Source organism: Phoenix dactylifera, chromosome 9 (assembly GCF_009389715.1).
Source record: "Phoenix dactylifera cultivar Barhee BC4 chromosome 9, palm_55x_up_171113_PBpolish2nd_filt_p, whole genome shotgun sequence".
Lineage (NCBI taxonomy): Eukaryota > Viridiplantae > Streptophyta > Magnoliopsida > Arecales > Arecaceae > Phoenix > Phoenix dactylifera.
Window position 1 is genome coordinate 8265468 of NC_052400.1, and position 12259 is coordinate 8277726.

The following is a 12259-nucleotide window of genomic DNA, read 5'->3' on the forward strand; positions in this document are numbered from 1 at the left end:
TGGGTGGTGAGTTGCCAAAACCCGAGACTCCAATTGGGCGGATTGGTTTTTCAAAAGGCTAACTTCTGCTTGTGTTGCCCGTAGCTGAGGTTGAGGGCTCTCATCTTCTTCTTAAGTCCAAGGTGCAAGATTTTAGAGGAGAGCCGAACCATGAGCTGGGTACCGTGGCAGTTCTTAATTGGATAGTGGCATTAGTAGCGGCTGGGACAGACAGTATACCACTATCATTATGTAGTTGATGGAGATCTCCAACCGGGTGGAGACCGGTATGCTCAAAGACTTCGCCTCAAATAATTAATTCTAATAGCATCTTCATCCCATAACTTTATATTATCATTACGTGTCACCACTTTGTTCATGAAAATGAACGAGAGAAAAGTCATTTTAGTAACTTAAAATATCTATTTATAAATTTTTAAAGAAAAGAGGAATATGGCAATTCTCAAAACTTGACAAATAATTTTAATAATAGAAACTATCTACTTGCATAATAAAAACTATCTTTGTGCCCATAATTTGTTTTTATGATATAAACTATGTCCAATAGTGTAAATCTTTAGTTTCAATACTTCTTTTTTTATGTTGGATTGGAGGAGAGTAGAAATCTCCTTCCATTGAGAGAAGCATACTTCATCCCTGTAATATTGTACTCAATAGACGATATTTGAACTTGGATGTGGCATGGACAGAGTGGGATTTGGTGGGTCGCGGATGGAAAGAGTGTTGCACGAAGAAACCCCTTGGTTTCTTATTACCACTTTCTCTGATTGTTGAGGTTCCCATCCAACTCGAACCCAACCCCAAGCCCCTGGGGAGCTCTCTATAAAACCACATTTTTTAAAAATCCCCCTCCCTACCTTCAGTCGCTGAGAAAGAATAAAAAATAAAAAAATATATAAAAACTTCCTAATCCAACCTCTTCGGGCCTTCTTCCTTGAGCCAAGTCCACAGAATCTACAGGGAGTAAACCAACCCCTTGTCCCCCAAGTTCTTTTTATTATTTAGTTTGTACCCTCGCCACCTCCCATTCGCTCTGTTGTCTCTCTTTCCAGCCGATGGAATCCCGAGAGAGCTCCCTCCCCTGCCCTAAATCGCTCACCGACGACTGATTCCCTTCCTGTTTGGTGGAAAGTGGCCGCCTTTCTCTTCTTTTTGGTGCTTGGAGCTGGGGATTGGGGTCTCGCGGGGGGAGGGGGATATGGGGAAAGGGTCATGGCTTCTGCCCCTTCTCCTTGTCTCTTCTCTTCTTGGAACAATTAGTGTCCAGGAGCTGGAACAGAGGCACCGCACTGAGAGAATTTCAGGTACATTTTGATCATTTCTTTTATCGTGTTCGTTCGTTTACTGCTTTAAATTAGATTTGGATTGAATTTGTGTCTGAACTTTGTTGATGGATTTATTTTGATGTGGATTTCTTCTTTTCATCATTGCTCACGCGGGAGTATGGGGTTGGATTTGATGAATTTAGATTTGGTGGCGGTACGCGGTTTTTGTACTCCATATGCAATGAGTTACAGGTTTTTATTTGGGTTCTGGATTGGGATCTGTGTTAATTGAGAATTTGATTGGATCAGTCTCATTCTTTGCGTGTGAGACTTAGTTGATCGTTAAGTAAATTGTGCTTGTTGTGGTTTTTGATTTGTGTTGAAAGAAGATGCAATGATGTGTCATGTTTAGCTTTTGTGGATGTTAGAAGTTAGGGAAGTTTGGATGTGGGTTTGACCGGGGTGTTACTTCCATGAAATCTGATATTGTTCTGCATCTTATTAGATTTATGTCATGGTGTCACATTTTCAACTTTCATATGCAACTTGTAGATACTACCACAGTGAGAAGATAGAACTTTCTGAATTGGAAAAATAAGGACACACATTTTGTTTTGTAATTTGTAGTAGCAGGTTTCCTTGTTCTGTATCATGTTGGCTTGTTGCTCGATATGGAGTTTCTATTGTTGGTAGTTATGTGACTCCCTCAGCTGATCTTGCTTATCATGTTATGCTGTTCTCCTAACTCCAAGGTGTGGTTTATATTTTCTCATGGAAATAGAGTTACCCAACTCTTTATTTCGAGAATTATATCTGAAGAGAAAACATAAACATTTGTTCTATGTTTTTGTAGTTACTACACCTTGTCATACCTCATCTTAACTGTCCAAGTCATGCATTTACATAAATCCCTATTGCCTGTTATCATTATTATACATAAGGCTTGTGCACGTTTTCTTTAGTTTTAGAGAGACAATCATTTCAAAGTTGGAGTTTGTGACTGAAATTAAGGCTTGTTGGCTCAGCCGTTTTCCTTAGAACAATTTATGTTGGCTTTCATATCATAAAATTGAGCAAATTAAAACTTTGTGTTTAACCAATACCTGCAACCATCTGATAAACCTATTTGCACCTACTTAGTGTCAGATATATGGTTTGGGATGATCCATTAAGTTTTTAGAATCTTTGATAACTTACTGCCTGATATCAAACCTTTATTAATTAATGTTGATTTCATCTAATCTAACTTGAATAAGATTGCAACATCATTGAAAACTTAATATTGGTGAGCAGGGAGACCCATGCCTAGGGACATCCTTTGAAATTCAGAATTAGTGAGCAGGGAGAATCTAGGAGAATGCCTAGGGACATTCTGTGTTGCTTATACTCATGCAACACAGAAGAAATGCTTCAAAGTAGCCTAGAAATGGACGAAATCTAAGCTTTGGTGGAAAGGTGGTAAAACTTTGATCTACAGATTATATTAATTGTTAAGGCATTACCCCGAATTAAGCCATCTTTTGATGATTAGCTGCATGTATCATTCTGATTTCATATTGCCATTTGGCTTATGCAAGTCAAGGGGAATTTGAGGGTTGCTCCTTGATGTCATGAGATTTAAATGTGACCAATAAGGTAGAACTCCATCCTTGTCAACCGACCATATGGGTTTCATTTAGGATCCTGTCATGCTTAAATTTCCTTGGCCAGGAAACTGGTATAAATTTCTAGAGGGTTATTGTCATGTTTACTGCTAGTTGTAAAATCTGTTCATATCTTCTATGGAGCCTTCTCAGGTTAGAGTTCTGCTTTATAGCTGTCCCATATTTGATGGTAAAAAGCTTGTAGAAGAATGATGGTGATGATTATAAGTTTTATTCAGTTTCATGGGGAGTGAATGTTTGAAGAAGCAGATTTTAGGCAATTATTGGAGTAGGAATATCAAAGAGGAGGTTCAGTATATTCTTCACTGTGAAAGGTCAAAGGTACAATTGAATGGAAAATGGTGAAGAAACTCATTGCCTCACTTTCATTTTGAATGGAACTAGACATATTGTTGGATTTGAGTCCACTATAATGAGGAAGTAATAAATATTTTGCATTTGTATGTATTCCCCCTAGATTAATTTTTCTACTGCCTCATCAAGAAGGCTCAATTCACTTGGTTGGAGGTGTAAAATGTAGTCATGATCACAAACTGAGGTATATAATTATAAGAAAACATGAGCCATTGTAACCTTGTGGCTTATCTTGGCTAAGTTTGAACCTAAAATTTTTATATTGTTTTGCTGGCACTTGGGACTCCATCTCATGGAATTTGATTTTTCTTTTTTTTGTCCCCTTATTACAATTCCCAGGTTATTATAATTCACCATCATTGCTTGTTTGGAATGTTCATGATTGGTCATATTGTGTATATTTTCTTCACATCAGTTTCAGGTGAAATTTGGCCTTTTTCCAGAACCTGTAATAATCAGTCATAATTTTTTATTTTGGTGTTGTATTTAGAACTTGTGATGATGGCAGGTTGGATTTCCATTTGATGGAAATTTCTGATCAAACCAGTATGTTAACATGTTTTCTGGAATATTACACTCATTCTTGGAATGTTATATTGGACTGTGTTTAATAGCTATGGATGGGAAGTGTTCAAGATGCATATTCATATTGTTTTAGATAATTCTTTGTGATTTAATGTGCAGCATTTCTTTTCAATGTGTATTTAGGAATTATCTTAGTTGTCATTCCTTGAAACTTTGAATTGCTATTTGGACCCTTACTGCTTTCTCAGAATATGTTAGTCTCTGGTCTCTTAGGCTGAAGCTGTCTGAAAGTATCAACTAAAGGCCCTATACCCTTGTTCTAATGGTGTTATTGATCATTAAAATGTAGGGAGTGCTGGTGATGTGCTAGAAGATGATCCTGTCGGAAGGCTGAAGGTGTTTGTTTATGAGCTGCCTAGCAAATACAACAAGAAGATTCTGCAGAAGGACTCTAGGTGCCTTACTCACATGTTTGCTGCAGAAATCTTCATGCATCGGTTCTTATTATCTAGTCCAGTCCGAACACTTAATCCTGAAGAAGCTGATTGGTTTTATACACCAGTTTATACAACTTGTGACCTGACGCCAAATGGTCTTCCTTTGCCCTTTAAATCACCAAGAATGATGCGAAGTGCTATCCAGCTAATTGCCTCGAACTGGCCTTACTGGAATAGATCGGAAGGGGCAGATCACTTTTTTGTTGTTCCACATGACTTTGGAGCATGCTTCCATTATCAGGTAAGAAATTGGCCTTCAGATACTGATTTCCTTGGGTTGCATCCTGCATATGAAATTACAAATTCCAGTTCTAGAAGTTCTTCCTTGGAACCATTGTCCCATAATTTCTCAAAGTTACGAAGGCTTTTCTAAGGAATCACGATTATTAGGATATTGATCTCTGAGTTATTTCCCAAAAAGTTGATTTATTCATTGCATTACAATAATTTCTTTCACAATCTTTTTACCAACATGTGAATAATTTACGGTATTTGTTCATTTTGTTGCTGCTATCTCTTGTTATTGCCATTTCTACATAGCTAGTCCGGGCCGCCACCGGTACGCCGACCGGTACCGGTACGGCGGACCTTGGTTGGATGCATTAATAATTTTATCTTTTCTTCTTTTTATTTAACTTTTCAAAACTTTTGGTGCGTCGTTTACACCTTTCCTGTTATCATTACAGCCAATTAGTTATTTCTGAAATTCCTACTCTCTTGCCTTTTCATGTAATAAACATCATGGTTCCAGGAAGAAAAAGCTATTGAACGTGGAATTCTACCCTTGCTGCAACGTGCTACGTTGGTTCAGACCTTCGGTCAACGGAACCATGTTTGCTTGAAGGAGAGCTCCATCATCATTCCTCCATATGCTCCTCCACAGAAAATGCAGGCTCACTTGATTCCTCCAGACACTCCTCGATCTATCTTTGTTTACTTCCGTGGTTTATTCTACGATGTGGGCAATGATCCAGAGGGTGGTTACTATGCAAGGTAGGAGTTTGAAAATAGAATCTTAGACACCTTAAGACTATAGGATGTGATTATTTTAATTGATCACATACATTAAGCTTTTACTTTGCTGAACAGAGGTGCTCGGGCTTCAGTGTGGGAAAACTTTAAGGACAACCCTCTATTTGACATCTCTACTGAACACCCAATTACTTATTATGAAGACATGCAACGGGCTGTTTTCTGCTTGTGCCCCTTGGGTTGGGCCCCATGGAGCCCCAGATTGGTGGAAGGAGTGATTTTTGGCTGCATCCCAGTAATCATAGCAGATGATATTGTGCTACCTTTCGCAGATGCAATCCCGTGGGAGGACATTGGTGTGTTTGTAGCTGAGAAGGATGTGCCCAAGTTGGACACAATCCTTACTTCAATACCACCAGAGGTTGTATTAAGGAAACAAAGATTACTTGCCAACCCTTCAATGAAGCAGGCTATGCTGTTCCCACAGCCTGCCCAACCAGGGGATGCCTTCCATCAGATATTGAACGGTCTGGCTCGTAAGCTTCCACATCCTAGGAATGCTTACCTGAAACCAGGGGAGAAAATCTTGAACTGGACCGCCGGTCCTGTGGGTGACTTGAAACCTTGGTAGTGGCAGCAACGATCCTTACCGACATTACAAACAAGCCCATTCCATCTGCTATCATTGTTACTATCAGGATATGGTGCTCGCCATGATGTGTTCATTTTTGTTATGTCGCATACTTTTAGCATTAGCTAGGTTCTGTAAGCATATGTATTCTGCCCAGTATGTGGTTATAGCTGACATAAAATGAAGTGTTTTAATCTTTCGTTTCATTATAGTTCAATGAATTGCTTGTTATTCTTTTATAATAGTTATACTGATTATGACCGTCTGAGACATGAGTTCATTGGAAATATTGATCACCTATATATCCTCGTAGGGCATTTTATGTTACAGGAAAGAGGTAAAATACACTGCAACTTTTTAAAAAGGGCTTGGTCACATTTACGGGTTGCAGAGTCATTTGTATTTGTTAGATTGGAGAGCTCCATAATTGGAGTTTAATGCGCTCCACGCAAGTTTGGCAAAGATTTTCCATTATATAGTGTTGCCTTTTGTTGTTTGTGTTACTAGAATGAGACATTTGTTGATATCATATCCTCGTATTTAGATAGATTGTGAACAGTTTAAGGGATCCTAGCAGATAGGAGTTTGTTATCTGACATCAGGAAAGCATGATGCTCTCTGAACCCTGTGAATCAAAGAAGATCAAATGGAGCCACCTACACCTGAATGAAAGGCCTTCTGACGGTTCCATATTACTAAAGAAATCATACTGCGGGGCAGCGTAGTAAGATGTTGCCAGTTCAGAAGGATTTGTTATGCTCGAATGACAGCTACTAGCTGCCTCTAGGTTTTGGCTATGATCTCTAAATATAAGGTCCTTCCCCTGGTGCTTTGATCATTGCTCCATCAAGATGTGCTTATTGCCAACCTTTCCAGATCCCACTTAAAGAAGAGCATGAAAGGCCCAAGTGCTGAAAAACTATGGATTATGCTAGGGTGATTGGCCTGTTCAAGCAATCTAACATAGCTCTTGCTCTAGTTCAACTGGGCTTGAGCAGGCTTATGTAATGTTGAGCTGAAACAATGGTTCATGAATAGCTTGAGCCAATAATGGTTCTGCTCTTTTCATAAGCATATCATATTCGTTGACCATCTTCATGCTTGTGCTGTACATCAAGTACTCAGAGTCTACTTGTGCAAAGTCTCAATGGAATGGTTTAGAGGGATCAATGAGTTCTTACGCTAGCACTTCCATCCGTTGTAACAATATGGTAATAGTCATTATATATTTTAAAATTTTCTTCTCATTTTTGTAACGAATTTATGGAATAAAGGATATTATGTTGATGTTAATTCCAGTCTTGAATGGTGGTCATTTGAGCGTTTTATATTATTTTTTAGTTATTTGCCCAATATAGAGCTTGAAACTAAGGTACTTTTCTATTTAGTAAGGAACAGCTTTAACTAAGTGATCTATATTGAGGCAGTACTCTCTATACCGGCCTTATCCTTGTGAATAGTTTCACTGGTATCTCATTGTTCTACAACTTTCCTTATGGACTTGGTGTTGTTTCCAGGTAAGCTCAAAACTCAAATACCTATTTGAATTTATTTCATCTTTTTATATGTCCTCATGTATAATTGATAAGATGTCTATTTTTTTATTTTCCTGTGAATAGTTCACGGGTGTCAAACAAATTAGAAGCAAGGAATCTGCAAAGAGCTTAGTTACCGGTATGTGTTGTGATCTCTCTTGCACTTACCGAGGCTATTCTTGTGAGTGGGACCCCTTTGGCTATGCCTTGCATCTTGGGTTATGCCTAGAGCAATGAAGAGGAGGTCATTGGTTATTTCAAATAAATGGTTCCTCTAGTTTGCGTCTCAGTAATAATGGATAGCTTACGAGGGTTCCTCTCAGGTAACTTGTTCCTTTCATCTTTGTAACTTTTGATTAAAGTGGCAATGACACCAATTATCAACCTAAGCTATTATCACAAGCATGAAAAATGTTGATATATTTTTCTGTAGTCTTCTATAGTTATTACTTATAAATTATCTTTTCAATCAATATTGATATATTCTTAATATCAAAATTTTAACACTTCTCTAATTAAACTAACAAAAAGTCAATAAAATAACTAAAATTCTAAACAATCTCTCTCGCAACTCTCTCTACTCTCCTCTCCATTCTCCAACCCCCCTCTCCTCCACCCCCTCTCATTCACGTCCTCCGACCCTTCCTCTCTTACATGCCCTCCTCCAGATCTCTCTTGCCTAACCAACTATACTCTTCTCTTTCTATCCCAGCTCCCTACCCTCTAGTATTCTCTCCTTATTCAGGGCCGGCCCAACCCTTAGATGACTGAGACGGTCGCCTAAGGCCCGGGCTCAAAGAAAGTCCCACCGCAGCCCGCAAATAAAGTAGAGCTACAGTAAAATTGCCGTAAAATAGTGAAGCCCTCGCCACACCCACTCTTCTCCATCATGGTGTTGTCGTCTTCCTTTTTTGACATAACTCTCTCTCTCTCTCTTCTTCTCCTTATCTAGTCTTCCGATCTGTGCTAGTCTCTTCCTAGCTCCCATTCTAAAGCTTCGAGCTCGATGAGCTCAATCACCAATTTGTATCGCTAAGTGGATCCCATCTTTCCTCCTCTAACACCACGAGCAAATGCTCGACTCCCTCCCCCCCAACTCCTCGGAGAGGAAGAAAAGAGGGAACGGATGAAGAGGTGGAGCTTGATAGAGTAATGCCTTGGTTTAGGCTTGTTGTCTCGAATTTTCTAGTCTCTTTTCTATAGGTTTGGTTGGGATCTGTTCTGAGATACCTGGCGTGGGGGATTCTAGGGTTGGGAATGCACCCCATTGCTCTTATGATCAAGGGGTCCTTTGTGGTGGTCTATGTCTACTGCTTCTCGTGGCTCGGAAAGGCGACCAAAGGCGGGTCGTATAATCCTCTGATTGTGCTATATTATATCATTTCTAAGAATTTTTCAAGGTTTCTTTTCACAGTCTGTGGGAGGATCCCCATCTAGGTGAGCATTCTCTATTCCTAAAATTATTGTGTTTATGGTTAGAAATGAGTGTTAGGTTTCGATTTTGTTGCTCGATGATGTGGGAATCTGGCTCATTTGCTTTTTTTAATTCGAATTTTGTTTTTCGCTTTTGTATTGATGTGAAAAGTTTGTTTAGTAATATTGATATTTTTTGGTTGTATATTATTCTTGCTGCTTCTTAGTTTTTTGTATGTTTTAGATTGAGCTGGATTTAGTAACTACATCTTAATATATGGATTATCTTGATTCTTCTTATTGATATTCGACTAGGTGTTCTTTGATTCTGATTTGTTAGATATACTTGCCTATGGATTTGAACTAATTTTGCATTAGGTAGTGTGTGATACATAGGTTGAACAACTATCCGAGAATAGCCACGTCCATGTTCCAATGCATATTGTAAACAGATGCACTTAAAATATCAAAATTACATTTAGATCATCATATAAAGATGACCTTGTTTTCAAAAGCGATTGGAATTTATATCTTATATGTCTGAACAATCTATTTGATTATTAATTGATTGGGGAGGGTTAAGGATGACTACTAAAGAAAGTCAATTAGTTATTTGTTAAGGTTTTTTTTTATTCTATGACCAAAGTTAGACGAGGAAATAAGGCTCGGACACATCAAATAAAATTTTCATTTATTTGTGTTAACCTTTAGGAAACTCATTTCATATTTGCTTGAATAAACCACTCAATGAACAAGAACTTTGTTTGAACAACCAATGTTGTAGCCCCTAGGACCCTTCTCTATTAAATCTAGAACCATGCAAGCACTACCCAGAATTATTTCTAAAATAAATTTTTAAAGTATTTTGTACTTATCAAATTTTTTCATTATTTTTCAAAAAAAGGCAAGTTTGCCTTAGACCCCAAATGTATTGGGCCGCCCCTGCCCTTACCCTTCCTTCCCTATAGGCCCCTCCGTTCTCCCACAACTTTCCTTGCACCCTAGTCTCTCCCTCTCCTATCCTCTAATCTCCATCTCTCTTTTTCAAATTCTGATATAGTTTGTTTTATTTTATTTTTACATATCTTTAATTTATAATATCTATTACTTTTTTGGGACCTCTTCTATTTCTTTGCAACTTATTTATAAATTTTAATTTATATACATTATTTCTAAATTTTATCCTTTAACTTTTATTTTATTTATCTATTTTTGATTTTTTTTTGTTGGGAACCCGTCCATGCCGCTGATATTTCAAAAAAATTCAGATGGCAGCGGAATCGGCATAAGCGGGATCGACGTTCATCGCATGAACGTTGTTTCATGAACCGTTCGTAGTTAGGCAAGAATTAAAAACTTTTAAAACATTTAGAAGATCATATCTTCACCTTGTGCGGGTAGATGATCACCGCAAACTGAAGTTCGTGGTCTAGGATGAAGGTTCGTTTGAAGCCGTTCAAGTGTCCGGCCTCTACGGGTATCCACACGAAGCAGTGATCCGATCAAAGCTCTCTTGTCTTCCCGGGGTGCTAGCTCCCTTGCAAAGACTTCTTTTGATGGCTGATTTCCTCTCTTTCAATCAACCTTTGATTGTGCTTGAGAGGAGGAAGAAGAAGGATGAAGAAGAGGAAGAAGAAGAATCCCCACGCAGCCTTCTTTCTTTTCCCTGCATTGGAAGGAAGAAGGGAGGAAGAGGATGCCCAACACCTTTGGCTTTTATCTTCCTTGCTTGCGGCTGAACCAAGAGGAGAGGAGAGGGAGGCGTACGGCAAGGAGGAAGAGGACTTCTTCTATGCCCTAGGTGCCGCCCACAAGTCCCTTTTTATAGACATGTGGAGCTCCTAACATTTAGGAGTTCTTGATGTCTTTCCTAAGAGGGGGCGCCGTCTCTTCTCCCTTCTCCACGTGGAAAGGGGAGGGGCTTATCCCCTTCCTCATGGTAAACCCTAATCCATATTAGGTAGGGATTGGAATGCCCTAATGTGGTCAAGCCTTAATCCAATTAGGCTTAGCCCAAGGGTGAACCAATTTGGATCCAATCTAGGTAAGTCCTAATCCAATTAGAACTTAAATCAATTTTGACTCAATTGAACTCTTCAATCCTAATCCAATTAGGAGTCTTATTGATTCATTAGATTAATAATTAATTGTGACTTAAGAAACCCTAATCCAAATTAGGACATATATAATTTTAGTCCTAATCCAATTAGGACTCTATTTGAATCCGAAGTCCTAATCCGATTAGGACTCTAGGAATCCTACTCCAAGTAGGAATCCAATTTTGATTCAAAACTCCTAATCTCATTAGGATTGCAGGAATCCTATTCCAAGTAGGAATCCCAGTCCTACTCCAACTAGGATTCCCAGTCCTAATCCAATTAGGACTCTAGGAATCCTACTCGAAGTAGGACTCTTGTTTTAAGTCCAATTAAATAATTCCCTTTGTTCCTTCTTCAACTGAATATCAATCGAATTGATTACTTGTGATTCATAATCACTTTTCAACCATCGGATCGGTCAATACTTCTAGTATGTGTGACCCTATAGGTTCTACTCTGACTGGTAGTGAGATATATTATGATCTCTATCATAATATCATTGAAAACTCCTTTCAATGGATTGGAACGATTCCAACTCTACTCATTAGGGTTTATCGATTATCGAGATAATTCCTGTGAGTCCCACCATCCACCAGTGACATCTAGCAGCATGTAGTGGCTACCCAGTAGAATAGAAAGATGAACTTCTAGGTGCAATTAACGTGTGATACAGTCCTACTATCGTGGATCCCTACAGGACGGAGGTCATGGACAACTCGTCAAACCCCATCGTCTGTCATATGTCAAAATTTATTCGACTCGAGTTCGATAGTGGAAAACTCTTTCTCCACTTTATATTACTGCCCTGGCCAAGGTCTTAGAACTCAGTCTAACAAATCACATAGGATCACTCCTCTTCTATCAAGGTCGATAGATTTCTTGTAGGTGCATACCCTACTCCTACAGTGAACCTACTGCAGCCAATCTACACTGCATTGACCCATATGGCTAGAGACCATGTATGTGTGCAGTCAAACTACAATAACCTCACTGTGAGTAGCCGAAGCACCGCAGGTCAAAGGACCAATCACACTACTGCAACATCAAGCAAGTCACTGACGAGTGGATAGACATCCAAGTGACTTCTTGTCTTGGTCACGCTCAGTACCCTTGTTCTCTAACAAGCACCTGCACTATCACTTCAGTGTCCCTACACTGTGGACTCAAGTCTCGTCCATCCAGAAGGAAAGTGATCTGTGCACTGATCGGATCGATCACCGTCCTCGTGATGATCCATTGATCAGGAGCATTTAGAAATTAATCACCAATGATACATGGCTCAAATTCTCAACTCTTGAGAATAT

The 12259-nt window shown here is 39.0% G+C and overlaps 1 protein-coding gene across 1 annotated transcript; it reads left to right on the forward strand.

The window, feature by feature from the left end:
• Nucleotides 1-933: 933 nt before the first annotated feature.
• Nucleotides 934-6173, forward strand: LOC103697298 (probable beta-1,4-xylosyltransferase IRX10L). Its single transcript, XM_008779131.4, has 4 exons — nt 934-1304; nt 4158-4546; nt 5057-5298; nt 5395-6173. The coding sequence occupies exons 1-4, from the start codon at nt 1199-1201 to the stop codon at nt 5906-5908; spliced, it is 1251 nt and encodes a 416-aa protein (XP_008777353.1). The 5' UTR covers nt 934-1198; the 3' UTR covers nt 5909-6173.
• The last annotated feature ends 6086 nt before the right edge of the window (nt 6174-12259 follow it).